General features: G+C 39.9%; 1 protein-coding gene across 7 annotated transcripts in view; it reads right to left on the bottom strand.

Moving 5' to 3' along the window:
• The window catches only part of PSD3 (pleckstrin and Sec7 domain containing 3), a 274,398-nt gene that overhangs the window by 75,808 nt on the left and 176,102 nt on the right, over positions 1-22,488 (bottom strand). For all 7 annotated transcript variants that reach the window (XM_081085033.1, XM_081085038.1, XM_081085037.1 and 4 more), the window contains one exon: positions 9,793-9,836. In XM_081085033.1, the coding sequence (XP_080941159.1) occupies positions 9,793-9,836 (44 nt within the window). The remainder of the gene's footprint in view (positions 1-9,792; positions 9,837-22,488) is intronic.

Raw genomic sequence — 22,488 nt, 5'->3', positions numbered from 1 at the left:
AGACAGGAGTGGGGGTATGAGTCAGATACTAAACTCCATCCTGAACCTCCAAACATTATAACCATGAAGGTAATAACTTAATTTCCTAATCTTACAACCACCCCAAAAAGGTAGATGTTACCATCTCAGTGAAAAACCAAGGCTCAGACAGGTGAACCTTACACAGGCAGGACCCATGTTAAGTGGTAACTAACAGACCCCTTTGGGGCTGCTCACAACTACGTTGAATCACAAGCACAATGAATCTTTACGGAATGACAGTAATGGGGTGATGGATTGTGGTGATTGTTATGCAAATCTGCAAAATGACCCAAAACTTTAAAATTGGACACTTATGTGGGTGAATTTTATAGTATATAAATTATACTTCAATAAATCTGTTTTTTTAAAAAATGACCTTAGTGGTTGAGTGTAGGAACAGAACACTAAGTTGAATATTCCAATACTGTGATCAGGTAGAAAATAAAGTGAAGAATAAATGTATTAAAAAATGTGTTCACTTGTCATGGGGTTTTTATTATATCACATCATATTATGCCACAAAGCAGGATGAGTTTAAAACGGATCTGGCATGGCTGAGTGGCTAAGTGTCGACCTAGGAACCAGGAGGTCATGGTTCGATTCCCAGTCAGGGCACATGCCCGGGTTGTAGGCTCGATCCCAAGTCGGGGGGATGCAGGAGGCAGCTGATCAATGATTCTCTCTCATCATTGATGTTTCTCCCTCTCTCTCTCTCTCTCTCTCTCTCTCTCTCTCTCTCTCTCTCTCTTCCTCTCTCTGAGATCAATTATATATATTTCTGTCTTTGATACTTACCAAAATAAATTTAAAAGTTCTGATGAAACCAGGAAATACATTTTATTTTCGGAAAATGCCTTATTCTAACACAGGCATTTTAACTGTAAAAAACAGAATATGCTTTTATGAAAAATGCCAAGCTCCATCATTAGTCCTTTAATGATGAACATTGCCAGACACAAGTAACAAACAGACTAGTAACTTGGCTCCTGAAATAAGGATCTGACTATATGTACAATGACTGTAGCATATTTTACAAACTAAGAAAAACTTGACCGTACATGTTAACATGCTTTTTTAAAAAGTTGTTGGGAGTACACTGGGGTCAAGCCAGATGTTACATGCTTCCAAAATTTCTACTAGGGAATTTTTAATGGGCAACTAAAAATAATTTCTTCCAGTATTATTGGTATGAGGTGAAATTTTCTCACCTCTGAAAATGTATGTATGTGTGTATATCACAATGAACACATAAAAAATGCTCAAAGAAATCCAAATAACTATTGTCTAAAACAGTGGTTGCCAACCAGTGGTCCACGGGGTCCAATAGGTTGGCGACCGCTGGTCTAAAATATTCAAGGCATTATATTAGCCACTGCCTGTGTTTTATGCGTCATTTAGTAATTATATTATGTTTTCTTCTGTGTCATTCTCTAACAAAAATCAAAGACTTAGCAATTGCTAAGATAATAAAATTCTAAGTCATCAGCATATTCAGAAACAAAACCATTTTCTTATATCCCAGCCTCATAACTCACTGCACCTCAGTGATTCTAAAACTGCTCTGGGACAAGTAGACTACTAACATAATCGCATTCCATCTGCTCACCAACCTGTCTGCTCTGCATATTTGGAAGTTAAAGATAACAATATTTATAAATTATATCACTTTCATCATTATCTTTGTGGATATTAAAACTGTTGTAACAATAAAATCCTTAAAAATTCTAAGTAGCCATCTCAATCTCAGCTTTGAGATACCACTCACAGAGAAAACACATTTTCTTTTTTTAAACATAGACTTTTAAAGCTAAGAATTGGATGGCAAATTCTTTCCCGCCTCCTATATACCTGAGTTCAGCATTCTTGAGATGGCCAAGAAAACTAGGTACTTAGAGAGATTAAAAGTTAGGTGTGAGCTATGATTCAGATTCTTAATAAAATGACATTTCATAGATACGTGTGAGAAAATCTCCCCCAATTCTCAACCCTGAAATCTTTCTTCCTTTAAACACCAAAACCTAGGAGATTGATCTGCATTCAATATCATTTTTAGCTAATGAATGTTTAAGTGATATCAATTCTTTAACTCAAAGTCTCCTTCAAGTTAATGATCATTTTTCATAACTAGGGAATTTCTATTTGTTTTTCTTTATCAAATATTTAATGCTTTTCACTGAATTTATAAACAGAACAATCAAACCAATAATATCCTTTACACATCCACTACATATATTTAGATGTACCCTTACTTAATATCCATATAAATTGTCTCCTAAATTTATCTTCTAAATTTGCGAATTCCATGTAATATTAACACTAGAATGATTTTACCAAGAGTCCAGCATGATGTAGTATATTTTCCATGTTAGATATGTAAGGATAATCTAATGCAGCCGTGGGCAAACTATGGCCCGCAGGCTGGATCCAGCCCGTTTGAAATGAATAAAAGTATTGAAAAAAAAGACCATACCCTTTTATGTAATGATGTTTACTTTGAATTTATATTAGTTCACACAAACATTCCATCCATGCTTTTGTTCTGGCCCTCCAGTCCAGTTTAAGAACCCATTGTGCCCCTCGAGTTAAAAAGTTTGCCCACCCCTGATCTAATGTATAGAAATGATGGTGGGAATGTTAAATCTTATTCTTTTTTTTTTTTTTTTAGTATTTTCATGAGGCACAATGCATATCTAGAAAATGTTTAATAACATGAGCACCTCAAATACAGAACTGAGTTTTATTCATTCTTTATAGTCAAATATCTTAAAGTTTTATTATTTTTCCATGGTTAGTTCTCTTTCTACCAATAACTCCTAATGCCAACTCTCCTACCTCATTCCCCGCACACTCAAATTTTTCTTTATATATTTACTATATCCATTATATCTGCAACTACTGCCCAACTTTTAGCAATTTCTCATTGTCTTAGTTTTTCGGTAGTAATTATCAACCTACAAGTGGCTATTTCGAAGTTTAAAATGAGAATTACTTTTGGACTTCTTGGATCAAAATGCCACAAAAATGTCTGAACCCAAAATGACTTGAGTAAGAAAGTTTTCATTGATCTATATCTGCTATTAAGAAACACTATCCTGATTAACAATTTCATATATCTAAATTCACCAGGGCATTAGGATAATAAAGTAATTTAACAGAATTAATCATTGTAAAAATGAATCACCATGATTTATCTTTTTCTATGGGAATAAAATAATTTCACCTCAAGGTAAAAATATTTTAAAATAAGAGAAAGAAACACCCTTTTCTTTAGGATACAAGGTCAAATATAAAAGGTATAGATAGGGAATTTTAATTTTTCTTCCTGGAGGGCTCTGATGTTGGCAAAGAAAAGATCAGGGAGAACTATAACAAAGAGGAAATGGTAAAGAAAACTTAAATGTAAAGCAATACCTTACACTCATTAGCTAAAGGTGGCTCATATGACTCAATCCTAGTTATAAACTCTTGCTTGCTTTTCTTTTAACTAGGATTGAGTTTTCTTTTAACTAGGACTTTTGAGATGGTCATTCCCTGTAGAGCAACACTTGAGACTACATTTTAATTGATATATATATTATCACTTAAAATAAAATCAGAATCAACACTGAGTTATATAAAATATGAAAAGGGACTAAGTAATGGAAGTAAAAGTTCTAAAGGGTTCTTTCATTGGAAAAAGACTCTGCCCGGCCGCCCCCCTCCTCCCCAAGACTGCATAGCAAAGAGACGCTGGAAGTAGTTGTCAATTTCAGATTCAGACCCTTGGATTGGATAAAAAATTAAATTGCCATGTAAAATAAAAAGTACTGGTCACACCATTGCCTTTATATGTCATTCTCCAACAATACACAGAGATGTAAACACAGGTACACTCACTCACACTCCCAGGCAGCATTACACATAATAATGGTGAAGAGGGAAGAAATATTTGGAGAGCTCTCCCTGCTTCCTAAAGTCAGCCAATAAATGGCAGCATTGGTCTCCTGAAAAAAAACCAGCCATAATGAAATTTCCTAACAACAACAACAAAAGGATAAAGAAATCAAACAATGAACTGTTGGCATTTAAAACCACACTTTTTAAAGCTCTGGGCTTTCATAACACGTGATCTGAAAGACAGAAAGATCCCAAAGTGACACCATCTCACCTAATTAGCCAGGACAGTTTGATATGTGAGGGCAGACGGAAAACAATTTAATTTAGAAGCAAAGGTGATAAAGATTATAAACTGCTCTTGTAAAATGAGTTATAGGGTAATATAAAATAGCAAAGATTATTCCATGATGCAAGGTTATAAAAATGCTTATCCAGAGATAAAGAGAATAACTGCATAATGATAATAAGCAAAGCAAATGCCGTAGCGACCCAGAGGTTGAGGGAAGCGGGGGAGAGATAGGGGAGCACGGAAATACATTATTTAAAACCAGTGTTATTGTGTCTTAATTAAAGTGAGGCTGGATACATAAATTTTTAATATTTTAAAAAACCACGGGAAGAAAGATTTCTTGCAATTCCTAAATACTAATGTACAATAACAGCAATAAACAAGAGAAGACAGTTAATTTTCTAATGAATAATACTGTACTTATTTCCCTTTTCCTGTTAATTGTTATATTCTCTGAAGATCCTCATGTAGCTAAATTTAACAATTCTAACAATGCAAGCTCTTACAGTCACTGTCACTCGCCTCACCCCATCCCGTCCTAATCAGAGAGAAACTACTACTTTCCTTCCTCCCCTGTCATATGCATTAAGCTATAACATTTTTAAGGCCAGGGAAATGCCTTAATGCCTTACATACTTTTGTTCTCTCCGTATTTCCAGCATACTGCCTAGTACAGAGTAGTTCAACAAATAGATGCTTTCTGAATAATAAATGACTGAGCAAAGGGTCTGGGGAAGAAATGGTCATTGTCCCACATGAGGGAGCTGAGACCTTCCGCAAGGCGGTTTAGCTCATTGCACTCTTCCCTACAGTTCTTATGTTTCCTCTTTGTACAGTCCACCCCCTCCCACCCACCCGCACACCGTGTTCTCATTAGGAGAGAAACTGTCTTTTCATATTTGTATATAGGACACAGCACAGTCCAGGCGCAGAAGCGGCTGCTTAAAGACTGATTGTGGAATGAACGATCTTAGCTACCTAACCTGCCTGGGGGAAGAATACCAGTAATTCTAGGAGCATTTAATGAGATAAAAAATTTAACATAAAACTCTCCTAATTCACACTGTATTAGAAGCTGGCATAGAGATGTTCAGACATGATAGCTGCCCAGTCAAGACCTTCTGCGTATGTGGCCACAGAGAGGCGAGGCAACGTGGTGCTTCCATGGGACCCAGGGCACCTGCGGAACAAATCCTGACTCTGCCACGACACTAACTTCTGACCTGTTCCGGAATGCTTTTACTTCATTTTCTTCATATGTGAAATGAGAACACTGGACTGAAGTAGTACTTTTCAAAACAAAATTTAAGTACAGATACCTTTAAGAAGAGAAATATAAATATAAATATATATATATTAAAATATATATATATATATATACTAGAGGCCCGGTGCACAAAAATTGTGCACTCCGGGGGGGGTGCCTCAGCCCGGCCTATGCCCTCTTGCAGTCTGGGACCCCTCAGAGGATGTCCACCTGCTGGCTTAGGCCCGCTCCCTGGGGGTTTGGGCCCAAGCTGGCAGTCAGACATCCCTCTGGCAGCCCGGCAACCCTCGGGGGATGTCCACTTGCCAGTGGGAAGCAGGCCTAAGCTGCAGTCAGACATCCTTAGCGCTGCTAAACAGGCGGGAGAGGCTCCCACCACCACTGCTGTACTGGCAGCCGTCATCCTGACTTGTGGCTGAGCAGAGCCCCCCCTGTGGGAGCACACTGACCACCAAGGGGCAGTTCCTGCATTGAGCATCTGCCCCCTGGTGATCAGTGTGTGTCATAGTGACCAGTCATTCCCAGTTGTTCTGCTGTTAGGGTCAGTTTGCATATTACCCTTTTATTATATAGGATAGAGGCCTGGTGCACGGGTGGGGGCCAGCTGGTTTGCCCTGAAGGAGGATGTCCCGGATCAGGGTGGGGGTCCCACTGGGCTGCCTGGCCAGCCTGAGTGAGGGGCTGATGGGTGTTTGCAGGCTGGTCACACCCCCTTCAGAGTGGGGGTCCCCACTGGGGTGCCCGGCCAGCCTGGGTGAGGGGCTGATGGCTGTTTGCAGCTGGTCACACCCCCTTCATGGTGGGGGTCCCCACTGGGGTGCCTGGCCAGCCTGGGTGAGGGGCTGATGGCTGTTTGCAGGCTGGTCAAGCCCCCCCACTCCCCAGTGGGGATCCTCACCCCATGGAGGTTTGGCCAGCCTGGGTGAGGGGCTGATGGCTGTTTGCAGGCTGGCCACACCCCTTTTAGGGTGGGGGGGTTCCCACTGTGGTTCCTGGCCAGTCGGGGTGAGGGGCTGAGGGCCGTTTTCAGGCTGGCCAAGTCCCCCCAGCGACAGAAGCTCCCAGCCTCTCCATTTTTTCTTTTCTTTTCTTTTTTTTATTCTGGGATTTATTTACCTTCTATAATTGAAACTTTGTTGCCTTGAGAGGAGCTCAGGGCCGGCCAGCGTGGGCGGGAGGGAAGCCTCCTGCTCGCTCCAGCTCCGCGGGTATCTGGGGTTTATTTACCTTCTATAATTGAAACTCTGTTGCTTTGAGTGGAGCTCAGAGCCGCAGCAGGCGGGAAGTTGGCTTCCTCCATCATTGGGGCAACCAAGCCTCCTGCTTGCTCCAGCTCTGTGGCTGCCAGCCACCATCTTGGTTGGGTTAATGTGCATATAGTCGCTCTGACTGGCTGGTGGGCATGAATTAAGGCATAGCGAAGGTACAGTCAATTTGTATGTTTATCTTTTATTAGTGTAGATATTTTTATTGTTTTTAGAGAGGAAGGGAGAGGGAGATAGAAACATCAATGATGAGAGAGAATCCTCCTGCACGGTCCCCATTGGGGATTGAGCCTGCAACCGGGGAGCCTGCAACTGGGCATATGCCTTGACCAGGAATCGAACCCTGACCTGGGTAGATGCTCAACTGCTGAGCCACGCTGGCTGGGTAAGAGAAGAAACAGTAAATAGAACTCCAAATACATATTTTAACAAGGTGATAGTGGGGCTGCTTTGGTCAGTTGAAAGAGGCATGATGCTTGTGGGAGATAGAGCCGAGTCCCTGTTCTCTTCCCCCTTTCCCCTCACACACATCACTACGGGGACCCCTGGCCACCTATCTCCTAGGGCTCCAAGGAACCCAGTTAGAGAACCAATGAACTAAAAATCTCTGTGGTCCCACCAGCTATAACATTCCATGATTTTATAGTTCAATTTCTTCTAAGGTTCTAAAATCAACATCAAGATACCTCCCATGCAGGTTGGGGGTTAATGGGGGGGGGGGGGATGAGGACACGTTTGTAATACCTTAACTAATAATAATAATAAAAAAAAAAGATACCTCCCATGCAAGTATACATTATCCTATACATTTTGTAGCAAGATCTTTGGAGCTGAGCTGGAATTCAAACCCAAATCTATCTGATTCTGGGGTCTGGGCTCCTGAACACGATGCTCTGTTGACGTGACAAGAAGGCAATAGAAGAATCCAGTTCTTGGGAATCTCCCACTCCCCACACATGGATAGGGCCCAAGATCAAGCTTTCTTGTACCAAATTGCCACTACACATAAAGATAAATAAAGTTGAATGTCAAAAATCTAGCTTTACAATACAGAGCCTCAGCAGTATATTTGTTTGTTTTTAAAAACAACTTTATAAAAGAATCTTTAAACTATCCTCTCCCCTAGTGTGAATATGCTTATAACTATTTCATTTTTATTAATTTTCTCTTGAGTAGATATCCTGCATAGGTCAGGATATGCCTTTACTATTTCAGCTGGATTCTATATACATCATTTATGAAACTTTTCTAGGAAACTCACTTTTATTAAAGAGAGATCACTCTGGCTCTCAGACTATGAACTCTTATTAATCTTACTGAGTTTTCCTTGAAATGATACATTGCTTTAAGTGAAGCTTGTGATATCTATATAGACATACAAACATATAAGCCATCACATATACTTGTAAATGTTAGAGTCTCAATTTATACTTTGAATCCCTAATTCAAAATAGTACCATATGACCTTACAATTAATGGAAACAATTTAAGGGGTATTGATATTTTCTGTTCTTTCTAGCATATTATAAGGGAGAGGCAGTCAATTGCTAAACTGCTTTTCCCCAATGTGCATATGAACGAATAAGAATTATCCTCCACATCATGATTCTGTAAACAAGTTCACTGCAGACTGCTATGTTAGATTGCATGATAGAAAAATATTTGTGAATGCTCAATATGAGTGAAAATAAAAAATAAAATTCACACATAGTTCTAATTAAAAATGTATTTGACCTAACTTCTTGACAACTTCATTAAAAATTTAGTAAAGAGTCTTCAATAATTTTGTAAATATTAAATTCTTAACCACTGCCAGGAAGGTGGGGGGCAGGGGGCAGCGGCTGGGTGCAGGTGGGCAAAGGGGGTGGAAATGGGAGATATCTGTTACAGTGTCAACAATAAAAAAATCCTTGACTGCTGCACTGATCAATGAATTAACAAAAGTGGTATAGTTGGTCTACACCAGCCGTGGGCAAACTACGGCCCGCGGGCCGAATCCGGCCCGTTTGAAATGAATAAAACTATTGAAATAAAAGACCGTGCCCTTTTATGTAATGATGTTTACTTTGAATTTATATTAGTTCACACAAACACTCCACCCATGCTTTTGTTCCGGCCCTCCGGTCCAGTTTAAGAACCCACTGTGGCCCTCAAGTCAAAAAGTTTGCCGACCCCTGGTCTACACGGAGGTGTAATTAATCCAGAACAGTATCTCCCAAAGGATGTACTTTGAAACACAACATTTTACTGTCTAACAGGTTCAGGAAACATTTCAAATTGTATTTCTCTCTTGGAGATCCACAATATATATTGTCATTGTAGAAGCTTCTGGAAGTTCTACAGATAAACATTTTTTTAGCTTATTTTAATCTATCATTTATCAAACTTATCTGTCAGTATCCTGGTATAACTAGTATCACAGGAAATAGGAGTGGAAAGCCTTGATCTATGATGATAGGACAGAAAGAATTAAAATAAGTGGATGGTACCAAAATCATTTATACTGGACTTTGGAATGCATGTAATTTTATCAGATTTTCTTTTAGAATGCTATTTTCTTTTAGGAGTATTCTGGGTACCAAGAAAAAGATATGGGATACTTAAGGTTTCAAACAAAGTAAGCAAGACATTGGTGTAAAATGAGAACTGCACATGCACATTTAATCCTTCTCTAGGAAACCTCTAAGGCAGTGGTTCTCAACCTTCCTAATGCCGCGACCCTTTAATACAGTTCCTCATGTTGTGGTGACCCCCAACCACAAAATTATTTTCGTTGCTACTTCATAACTGTAATTTTGCTACTGATAATAATCGTAATGTAAATATCTGATATGCAGGATGTATTTTCATTGTTACAAATTGAACATAATTAAAGCATAGTGATTAATCACAAAAACAATATGTAATTATATATGTGTTTTCCGATGGTCTTAGGCGACCCTGTGAAAGGGTCGTTCGACCCCCAAAGGGGTTGCGACCCACAGTTTGAGAACCACTGCTCTAAGGCATAAAGGAAGACAGTAAGAAAAGAACAAGCAGTTCATTTGCTAAAAGGCTGACAGCAGCATACTTACACTGCCCATTCAAGCTTCTCATTCTTGATGGAGTTGTAGAGAGCCTGTGAAGACAGAAAACAAGATGGGATTATTCTTTTCATTCCATTCCATATTTTGAGTTCAGACAGTAACAAAAGCCCTAAAATGCTTGAGGGATTCAGCAAGCAGCTCTCAAGCCCCTTGGCTGGCCATCCTGTGCAGAGATGAGGAATGCACAGGGTAAGCAGCATTTTGAAACAGAAACACACACCACTGTACTGCATTTTACCACAGTTAAACATTATACATTTATATCCTATTTAAAACAGGATATGATTAAAATTTTTCTTATGGTCTTGTAGTTTCACTAGTTTAGATATTGGACTACTCATACCTTTTTAATTAATGAAATAAATATAACTATTTCCACAACAATTTAATACATGGAAGGGGGACTAGAGCTAGTTCTAGAAAACCATCTATACCAGTGACTAAAGCAGCTGTTACTTGTCTAACTCTACGATTCTGCTTCACAGTGGTGTGATGCTGGTGTGTGCGCAGTGGTGGATGGGGAGGCAGAAGGCTGCTTTAGAGGCTTGGTAACAATGACAAAGGCAGCACAGACTACCTCCCTAGGCCTCCTAGCTCTGCATCACATCTATGCTCCTTGGAATCAAGCTGTTCCACTACGACAACAATCCAAGGAAAGGCCACTCCTCCTCATGGACACTCCTCTTAATTTTGAGTAAGTTGCTATAAAGAAAACACAAATGTATCTCTAAGATATAAAACCACATCAGCAAATTATACTGAAGAAAAGGATAACTTGGGTGCATAATAACACAGGGATGAAGTCGGAATATTTTTCTCCAAATAAGGACTTGAACCTATTAGACACAGCAAAGACGTCATTTACTTTGAGATGGAAAAAAGAGGGATCAGTGCCATTCAACAATCATCTTCCAAAAGAGGAAGTGGGAGGTTCAAACAGTTTCCCAGGTAGCAGAGCAGGGGGAGAAATGTATTCCTGTCGCTGCCTTTCACTCTGTCTTGTCCACGGGAGGAGGCAGTCTACATGTGTGTAAACAGAAGACTGCACACCAATAGTGAATCCCCTTTTCATTCAAAACACTTCCAAGTTCAGTTCAAATATATTTAGGTTACAGATTTTATATTATTTAATATCCAAGACATGTATCCTTAGCCAATATCTTGACAGACTTTGGGAATTCTTCAGTGTGGCTACAATAATTAATTTAACTACTGAATAATTATGAGAGTTACTAAAAATTAGGATGCATTTCATCATTATCAGGACATGGTTAAACATATCCTCAAATATAAAAATGATAAAACACTAAATTAGAATAAGGGGTAAATCAAGGCACAAAGCCCATGCTGTAAATTGGACATTCTTTTGGGAAAACTCAGATTTCCTAAAAACTACAACCTATGACCTAGCTAATGTCCATGAGGCTGCACTTAGAGAACTGCGAAGAGTAGATGCCTAACTCAAGACTCAAGAGAATCTTGCTGCATAAATGGATTCTATTTATGCCTTTAATGGATTCTATTACTTATATGAGACATTTTGAACCCACAAGCAACAGTGGGCTGAGAAGCTACAATTGAAAAGAGAGATTAAAGGTTCTTTATAAACCATCATACTCAATACTACCCAGAGTAATTTAACAATGTGGTAAAGAAAAAAAACCTATTCATAAAGATAGTTAAAAATGATAAGATCTAAAATTTTTCTAACACATTCAAATTCAATTCTGCCTTGAAATAAAATCTTTTCTCCACCCCTCCCCGCCCCGCCCCCAAGAATGTTTTAGTTAAAGAGTTACCGAGTTCCAAATTGGAAAATTCTTGTTACTCAATCGGCTGCACACGGTACAACAACAACATTATAAAATTCAACAAACCTGCCACATTCTAAGTCTAGTTCTCTCCTTGTGTATATAACAGGACAAATCTAAAAGGGGGATGTTACCTTAACCTTTTCAATCGCAAAATTACAAAGGGATTTTCATGAATCATTTTACAGTTTTTGTATGATCCATTATTTTTCTTAAGAAAGCAAAATTTGTTTTGCAAATGCATCCAACACTCTCATACTCTCACCACAACTTCCTATCCTTTTTATCTTCTTAGCTTAGTTAAGAAATAAATTTCCTGGACTTCCCACAGGACCCACTTCCTTTCCTGTGCAGCCTGGACCCCACACTCAGCTACCTCAACCCATCTTGTTAACATCTATTTAACTCTCAACCAGTCAATCCCACTCTGACTTTTTCCCACTCTGAATTCTCTGCCCTCTCCTCTCAACACTTCTCCCCTTCCTACCCCAAACATCTCCACTTGTTTCTTTAATACACAAGAAACATGTTTACAACAAGCGACGCTCATTCACACCTTTGTGTTTCTCAACAAGAGAAAACCAACAGTGCTTTTTCCAAGGTCCAGTTTGAAAAGATACCAAAATGGTGTGATTTACGTCACCTGTTTTCTTCATGGACTAACTAATCCATGTTGCTGGGAAATGAGGTACCTGATTGGGCCCATCCCTGGAGCCACGGGGGCTGGGTATCTATAAAAGAGAGGGTAGCACTGACCTAGCCACTAGTGTGACCCTCCTGAGCTGCACAGCCTTCTCTATTTGCATGTGACTAATCCAGCACTAACAGGGAAAATTAAATAACAGCACAAATTAAAGCCGTGGGAGAGTCATCATCTCAAACATCAGCAGAGCCTTCACTCATGAGCCTCCTTCAATTTGTTGCCATCTTCCCTAAAATGCTTCTGCACTGGCATCTACTCTTTCCTTCTCCCTGATGGTAAGAGAAGGAGTGTCACATCTCTGCAAGGCTAAGCCCTCACTGGTTCTGATACCTTCCCTTTCTGCAGTAACATCTCTTTTACTGGCTCCTTCCTAAGAGGCTTCCAACAGGCGCATCTCTCCCAACCCCACTTCTGCAATTCAGTCATCACCTTTGTTCCTCAGCTTCTCTTTTTAAGCCAAGTTTCTGAGAGATGTTCCTGTAATTCTTATTTCCACTTAATCTCTTCAGTTCAGGCAATCTAGTTTTCATTCCTGTTGCTCTATTAAAACTGGTCACAATAGACGCATCAGCTTCCTTCAGTGCTAAATTCAAGGCCACATTTTAGTGTTTCTGTATCTTTTCACCTTTCAGCAGCACTGAATACTCTCAAATATTGTCTTCCTTATTTTCTGTGACACAGAGTCTCCTGAATGTCCTCCTCTCTCCTTGGGTAATCCGACTCATTACTTCTGTCTCCCTCATCTTATCTCTTAAGTGTGCGTGAACTTATCGGTTATCTTCAGCCCATGCGAACCCTTGTGAAGTTCAGATCCACATGTCAGCTGCACCTGGATGTTCCCAAAGCGTCACAAACTCAGTCAAGAGGAACTAGGGCATGAAGACCTAATGGAGAGAGTGTACTCTCAATCTTAGCAAACTGTATTGGTATAAAATACTACGTAATTGTTTCAGTACAGAAACATGGCATATAAAGCACAAGGTAGTTCATGTCTATGGTAATACAAAAAACTCAAGTCAGAGTCCTCAATGGTAGGCAGGTAGACAGGCCTGAGCAGAGCAAGGATGATGGGCCAGGTACGAAAGGTCAACAAGGAAAGCCCGGGTGCCTAACTAACAATGGGCAAAACTGAGAAAACAAGGACCTTGCCCCCAGGGTGACCTTTCCTCCCCTAGTGTATGGCTGGTCATGTGGTTTTGACCCCCTGGCCTTGCCTATCACTGGTCATGTGGATGGAACCCTGATGAAGTTAATGACCTTGAGACGGGAAGAGTATCTGGGCTAAAGTGGTGTATATATAGGAAGGTGGCAGAGGGAGTTTATGACGGAGAGAAGGCAATGTGAAAAATTAGAGATAAGACACAGGCCAAGGTATGCCAGCAACCACCGGGAATTGGAAGAGGCAGGGAATAGATTCTCTCCTAAATACCTTGATTTCACATGGTTGGCCTCCAAAATTGTAAATAAATTAATTTCTGTTGTTTTAAGACATCAAGTTTGTGGTCATTTTATTACAGCAGCCCTAGGAAAGAATACATCTGGGCATAAATGGAAGACAGATGTCTGAACAAAGAAAGATCATACCTACGGGTTGATTTTCAGAAATATTTCCAGAGTCAGTCCTTAGGTAAAACGTAGTCTTTTACTATAGTGGTCTCAACGGAAAGTCTGCAGGTACGCACCAGAATCAGCCAAGGAAGTTTTAAAACACTGATTATTGAGCTCTATCGCAGATCTACCGAATCATCAGGAGAGAGAGAGAGAGGGAGGGAGGGAGGAAGGGAGGGAGGGAGAGAGAGAGAGAGAGAGAGAGAGAGAGAGAGAGAGAGAGAGAGAGAGAGAGAGAGAGAGACTGACTTGTGTGATTACACAATGCATGGTAATGGGAAAACTTCAGAGATCAGGCGTGGGCTGTCAATGATAGTGCTAAGCCTTGAACAAAACTGTATTTTATCAGAGGATACCATAGCTTCCAGTTCCCCTCAGTGAGGCCGACAGTGCCCACAGTGAGACTTTACCCAGCAAGAATTCTGATACTATCAATGCCTGGTTATGGCTATATGTTATTTTCTAAATATACAATATGAGGAACCAGATGAGGAACCTGTACACCCATATTTCCCAACACCTACATGAGACTCTGATACGAACCCTTGGTGAAAAGTCCCTGCTTTACAAGCTTGCCAATTTTTTCTCTAACTGAAGTTCCTGCTACTCAACCAGGACCGAGACACAATCAAGTGCCTCCACCCAGACTCAACAGGACAGAACCAGTCTTCAAATTCAAAGGAGAAAGCAAAGTAAATGGCGTAAATTACAGAGATCAAGGAAGCTTGGCCTAAATTTACTTTTCAGTCTTTGTTCTTCACTTTTGATTGCTCCTCAAGAAAATAAATTGCAATTTTATTCAAGGCTTAGCACTGTCACTGACAGCCCACGCCTGGTCCTCTGAAGTTTTCCCCATTACCTGCATTGTGTAACCGCAAGTCAGTTCTCGTTCTCTGTCTGTCTCTCTCTCTCTCTCTCTCTCTCTCTCTCTCTCTCTCTCTCTCTTTTGCAGTCTATGAAATTCATGTATTTTATTTCAATCATCTCTAAACTCCAATGATTTCCCCGCTCCTTGCTTCCTGAATTATCACGAAAAGTACAGAGGATAACATAGCTTCCAATTCTCCTCAGTGAGACTGCCAGTGCCCACAGGAAGAGGTGACCTGGCCAGCATTCTGACACCATCAACACCCGGCTATGGCTCTCTTTTCCAAGTGCAATACTGTTTCATGCGGATATTTAGATCAAGCACTTTCAAATACAGAATTAAATATGCACCACTCTGGGAGTGCTATCAGAGAAAGACTGTGTTTGAAAATGATATCGGTTAAAAATTAATGATGAAACTATAGTTATACCAAATGAACTGCAAATTGGTTTAAAAAACTCAAAAATATCTTAAAGCAATGGGCCTCAACTTTTATTTTCTTCTCTTTGTCTTAAAATAATATTGAAAAACTGCACTGCCCCCTCATTAAAAAAGGTTCCCCTAAAACCAATATTTATAATGGACTTTTCGTCTGCCCCCTCTCTACCTTTGCAGATTTTACGCCTGCACAATATTGAAAAGGTTATGAGTGAGAGTTATGCTTTTTAAAAAATGCCATAAGGCAACTGTCAAACAGAAGTACAAAAGGGTAAATAGCTTGAAGCTTTGACCACAAGAGTATTCACAGATGGATTCATTTTAGGGAGAAGTACACAATATAGATAAGTTTCTGGAAACTGACACCCTTTGAGTGACCTGTGTTCCCATATCTATGGGACAGTTTTCATGTACCCAAGTCTAAAGAGGGTATATTAAATATATTCACAAGCAACCTCATAGACATTCAACTCTTAGCTTTTCGGAAGGTCAGAACATGCTCAATGTAAACTAACCTCTTTTAGTTTGTTTGTTTTCCAAATCCATAGTCAGATATATATTTTTGGATGTAAACAGTCAAAATTGGTGTCCTGGATAATTAACTCAACCTTGTGTTGTGGGGCAGTACAGGCCCAGCCAGCCATGGCAGAAGCATCTAACCGGGAAGTGTCTGGCTCCACTGAATAGATGCGCCAGCAACAAATCCATAACTGACTCTCCAAAATGAATCAGAAAGCCCTTACCTTATTGGAAGGGAATCTGAAGTGTAACATTCATCTCCTAATGAACATTTCTGAGGACATTCTACAGGCCAGAGTGGCATCACGCTGGTGCCGGGGAACCCACCCTGCCTTCAGGATAACAAGATGTGCTGCTCCACCTAACGGAGCATTAGTCACTAACAGCATCGCCTCACCTTTCACTCCCCTCTTACAGTGTGCAAGGCACTTTCACACACGGTGCCTAATACGTGACATTACTTTACATGGATTTAGAGAAAAATTAAATAGAAGAGAGAACAAGTGAATTTTAGAATTTAAAGTGTGTGTGTGGGGGGGGGGCATCTGTCACTAACTTACACTTTTAAGACAAATCAATTCATTTTATCTGGACTTTACTTTCTAAATTTGCAATATGAGAGGGTTACATAAGGCTATCTTCTTAGGCTTCCTTCCAAGATCTTATGATTCTATAGGAAAAAGTTCTCAGAATTCACCTGGTCAAATTCTGAAACCACTTCTTTCCCTAATCCCTGCTCCCTTTTCCTATGTCCCCCATTAATTTTTTTTTTTTTTGCCATGGTTACTGATTAGTAGGATCACTAACTGCACTTAAATCCCAGGTATGACTCATAAATAAATAAATAAATATTTTAAAATTGCACATGAACAAGAATGTAAAAGGAAGAGAGAGAGTGAGGGAGAGGAGGGCGAGAGAAATTGATTTGATTCTCTACGGGGGAGGTGGGGCCCAGGGACTGGCCTGATTGCCTGCTGGCAAATGAATCTTTGTGAGCTATCTGGTAAGACAGGAACCACCATGCCTTCATTATTACCAAAGGGAAAAGGACAGCCAAAGATAATACTAATAGGCACCCCCAAAGCATTTGGTGAATAGCTCTGAAGTGCACTAGACTCAACCTGAAAGTGAATATAAATGTATTTACCACCTGTACCGAGGCAATCCTCTAAACCAGCAGTTCTCACCCTGTGGGTCGCGACTCCTTTGGGGGTCGAACGACCCTTTCACAGGGGTCGCCTAAGACCATCAGAAAACACATATATAATTACATATTGTTTTTGTGATTAATCACTATGCTTTAATTATGTTCAATTTGTAACAATGAAATTGGGGGTCACCACAACATGAGGAACTGTATTAAAGGGTCGCAGCATTAGGAAGGTTGAGAACCACTGCTCTAAATTTTCATTAATGTACATATATATTCATTTTATATAAGGTGAAGGCTTGGTCAATAAGGTGTTACATATATTTATACAGAGCATATGACTCCTAAAGTGACTTTCTACACCTTATGAGATAGGTTTGATCCTAAGTTCAGAGCTAAGCAAACTTATGATCACAGTGTACATGAACCAATGGCCAGTAGTTCAAATTCTCCTTTAATACATCATTGAGTTTTTATAATCTGTCTGCTCCAACTGTCTACATGGGTTACTTTGCTTAATTAATATTTATCGTATTATTCTAATGTATAATAACCACAACAAATATTTTATTGTAACATACTGATATGTGAGGGGAAAGTATTTTTTATAACTGCTAGGCAATAATAATGCATTCTATTATAATAGTATAATATGTATTATACTATAAGTATTTATACAAACAGTATCTTTTTATAACTAGTACAAGACTGTAATTCATGTGTGTAACAAGAATAGCATAACAGTTATAACACTTGTAACAGTATAGTATAAACAAATTTCTTAAAACAATTCACTCATTCACGCATCTATTCAGCAAACAAGTATTTATTGAGTCTCTACTACCTGCCAGGCTGTCGGGAATTGATACGGGACACAGGCACTACGAGTCCAGGGATGAACAACACAGACAGATGAGACTTAGTAGGGGTGGCACAGACAATAAAAAAGAAAGAAAGCAGATAAAGATGATCCTGTCATTTTCTGGGAGGCCACCGGATAATTACTATAAGGTAATTAAAATAAGGTAACTCAAAAGAGCAACTTTAGACTGGATGGTCAAGAAAGCCTCACGGCAAGGAAATTTAGGGCACAAGTGACAAGGAGCAGCCACACACAATAAAGGGGAGAGCAACGAGCGCTCCCTGGCATCACTGTGCCTAGTGGGCCTGGGGTGTGGTGTGTCATAAGGGCAAACAGGTCAACAGGTCAAGTAGGGTTTTTTGGCCAGAAAACAAGGGTTTATCTGTGTGTGCTGGGCAACCACTGGAGGATTTAAGCAGGAGAGTGACCTGTCCAATTCGTGCTCTTGAAGGCCGCCCTGGCTGCTGTGTGGAGAAAGGATCGGAAGAGAGAGGGGAAGTGGCAGCAAGACTGGCGGTGTCTGGGTGAGTGGTGAGGTGACCTGGACTAGGCGATGGTGGTGGCAGATTTGGGGCCTATCAGGCTATCTTCCCAAATTATGGAAGAAGGGTGGCCCATTTTCACAAAAATCTCAAGCACAAATTAAAAATTGGGTAAGACAGTTTCAACAGTAGCACCAGAGATATATCGCTTATCCATTAATATTTAAAGTCATTTAAACTAAAAATGAGGTAGATACATTAGATACTGTTAAAAGAAAAAGTAAGGTGCAAAACAGTATGTCTGGCATGTTCCTGTGTGTGTGTGTTTACTCACACAGACATTTCTGAAGGAATCAGAACCCACTGACAGCAACTGGGAGACTGGGCTGGGAATGAGAATTTTCAATGTATAATCTTCTCTGTACTGTTTGAATTTCCCCCCTTTTTATTGAATTTATTGGGGTGACACTGGTTAACAAAATTATATAGGTTCCAGGTGCACAATTCCACAGCACATCATGTACACTGTATTTTGTGTACTATTAGAGTGTTTACCACATCTCACATATATTACTTTCTCAACTAAAAATCTAGGTGATACTAGATTTTTAACTCCTTGCACATGTGATCCAGTCTTTATTTCCCACAATGCCTCATACATTGTCTTGACCACAGCACGTGTTTAAAAAAAAACCCAAAAAAACATTGGTTGAGAAGACAAGGATCTCAGTGATAATTATCCTAATACCACAATTATGATGAGAGGCAGCGAAGGAAGAAAAAAAGAACTATGGACTAGAAATCAGTATAAACCTGCTTCTTCCATCAGCTGGGTGACATTAGGCCACTAACACTAACCTTTGATTCCTTCATCTGTAAAGATGGTATAACAGCACCTATGTCACCTATGTCATCAATATGAAAACTTATGTACTCTGTAAAACAAATGTAAATAAAAGGTACTACTGTTGTTATATGCAGTCTATTCCTGTCCTCCTTAGACTCTACAGAACACTTGAATTTAAACACCCAGAATCTATCCATTCCACTCACCTCAGCCAATCAAGACCCTATGCCAGACATACTGGGTGTGGGGAGATTCACTTATTTTGGCAGTTTGGCATCACGGACAAAGTATGCCAACAACTAATATTTGCTGAATAGTTAACATGTGGTGGGACCTGTTCCTAGGGCTGTACATGTATTACATCATTTACTCTTCACCACAACCCATGGGGATCATTCCCATTTTACAGATGTAGAAAATGGGGTGCAGAGAGGTTAAGTTGAGTGTTAAGTGGCAGATCTCAAAAAGGAATCAGAGCAGTTTGATTGCAAAGCCTTTAAATTTTTTCCTTGACCTATTTTCCTTTTAAAAAAACACACCTTTCACCTGTTTCCACTTCCTGGCACAAAGGCTAGGCTCTGCTATATAAGTTTCCCTCCAAAAGTTAAAAGGACAAGAGTACACCATTTCTATAGTATAGAGCAGGGGTGGGCAACCCCTGGCACACCAGTTACGTTTGCTGGCACGCGAAACCCTCTCTTATAATCTTCCATTTACAATTTTTTCTTAATATCGACTTTTTTATTTTTCAGATAAATTCAGTGTAGGTGCATCTGAGATAAATAAATAATTTTACATAACAAGTTCTCTTAAAGACCATAGACATGGATTGATGAGAGAGGGGAAGAGCAATTTCTATGCCTCTGCCTTAATTCGCCCTGCCTTCCTAGATCCGACCAGTGTTTTGGTTTCATCCACATACGCTTGTGAATCTTTGTTCTCAGTGATGAATTTTGTTAAGTCTTGTAATAGGAGTAGTCTGACGGATAAAAGTAGTAGCTCGTGCATATCTCTGAAGGTCACAAAATATAAACCTGATGTAAAATCTCTGTCATCAGTGATGCAGCAGCAAAAGTCCCACTGATAATATCAAACGGAGTCATAAAGTTTTCTGTCGGCCTATCAGTGTACATGCATACATTAAAAAATAAATGTATTTTTCATCATCATATACTGTGTTTTTGTCACTCGAATGAATTTTATTATTTCTTCCAGGTTCTTCCCATATGTACACCTTAAGAGATATCAAGTAGGTGTAACATGTTCTCAAAAAACTAGGGTTGGCACGCAGAAGAATTTTTTGAGTCAGAGATTTTGCTGGTTTTGGCACGCACATAAAGTTTGCCTACCCCTGGGATAGAGGGTATAGTATTCACTCAAGGATCTTAGCATTTGGCACAGAACTCCACCCTGGACATCTAACTCGGTTTTACAGCTCGAGTCCTGTCTGTTCTAGGAGACACCAGGCTGGAGGTCTGACAACTGAAGGACCGCCCTCCCTAGTTGGCATTTACTGAGTCCTACCACCTGCTGGGCTCTGGGCTGAGCCTAGGTGTCTTTATGAATTTAACCTTCTGTGAAGTATGATTTATTCCACTCATCTCATGGCTGGGGGTGAGGCAGACGGCTACTCGCTGCAGGAAGGAGGCTGCCAGATCAATGTAGGATGCCGGACTCGTGTGTGGAAAGAAATGACCGCAGTGACGCCATTGTGTTGGACAACCTGCATTGACCTTACTGACTTGCCAAAAGAAGTTATTGGTTGAGAAAGAACTTTTCAAGGTCGGTACAAAATAGATGTGCTTTTCAAGGACTATACAAAAAAAAATGTATCTTTCCCGGTAATGGAAAGACTTTCATGAGAAACCAATGACTTGTAAAAGATAAATTTCCCCCCCCGATCACCATTCTTGGTAAACAACTAATGTAACCTCAATGCTCTTTTTTCCTTTTTTATTTTAAAAGCCCCTGCACCTAATCCCTAGGGGAACACTTTTCTGGCTGCTCCAGATCTGTGTTCCTGAGTTACAACTCAGTCCCAAATAAATGCTTTTCTTGCCTTGCAGACCTGCCTTTTACTCTCGGTCGACAAATGTGAACCTCAGGTAAACAATGAATAACTTTGTTAAAGCACACGGTATGCCCCCAAAGTTTGTAAGATACATACTTTTGCTAAAAATTATTTATTATTTATAGGAAATTCAAATTTATCTGGGTGGTCTATATTTTTATTTGCTAAATCTGACAAAACCTACCCTGGTTACAGAGTTTTAGTAAGTGGCAAAGCTGGCACTCAAACACAGCCCATGTTTTTATTCACTACTCTCTACTTTTTTCTTTATTCTTCTCAAAGTGGACTTGCTATGACAATGTCCAACCCTCCTGGAAAGGGGATATGTATCCTAGATAAAGAGGTATTTTCAGTGAAGTATAGATGGAAGGCTTGCAACATCTATCATGAAGGAACCCTCACCTTTAAATCAGTGTGGGCATTAAAAACTAGGCAGGGGTGGGGGGGGTAGGGTGCAGGGAGACAATGGGGGGAAAAGGGGACTTCTGTAATACTTTCAACAATAACTAAAGATAAATGAAAATAACAAAAACCTAGTGTCCAAAATATGTGCAGATGTGATTAAATGTAGCAATCCTCACAGCTGAGAATGTGGATAGAGTTAATGTAATTAAGGTGTTAGTGAATCACCACCGTCTTCCATATGAGTCAAGGTTAATGTCCAAAGTATCCTTCAGCGTATATGACCTGTGCAGGCACAATAACTTTCAAATTCATTGCATTCATACTCATCTCCTGATTTTGCTTTTAATTCTTGAATCCTGATCCTCTGGCACTGTAATTTATTTATCAAAAAGTTGCCTGGGCAGACCAGTGTGGCTCAGTGGGTTAGAGCATCTTCCCTTGCACCGGAAGGCCTTGGGTTCGATTCCTAGTTAGGGCATGCACCTGGGTTGCAGGTTTGATTCCTGGCCCTGGTAGGGTTAGGTGTGGGAGGCAACCAATCTATGTTTCCCTCCCTCCCTCCCTCCCTCCCCCATCCTCTGAAATCAATGGAAAAAATATCCTCGGGTGAGGATAAAAAAAACACCACAAAAAACACACACCAAAAACAAAAACAAAAAACATTGGACAGCTAAGCCTGGCTTTTGAAAAATATAACAATAACCAATATTTTCAAAGAAGATTCTGGATTGTACTTGTCATAATCTGCTGCTAGACCCTCTTGTTGGTGAACCTGACTTGTTAGGATGTGGCAGGCATGTGCCATAATAAAGGATTCTTCACAATTTTACAACATAAGGAAAACATAAAATCAAAGTGACCTTGTAAATTGTGTGCAGTATTTTTTAAATACTCGAGAAAATTGATCAATTATATTTAAT

This window comes from Myotis nattereri, assembly GCF_964212035.1.
Source record: "Myotis nattereri genome assembly, chromosome: 2".
NCBI classification, from domain to species: Eukaryota; Metazoa; Chordata; class Mammalia; order Chiroptera; family Vespertilionidae; genus Myotis; species Myotis nattereri.
The sequence above is the reverse complement of the archived record's forward strand: the minus strand, read 5'-3'. Positions and strand labels throughout refer to the sequence as shown.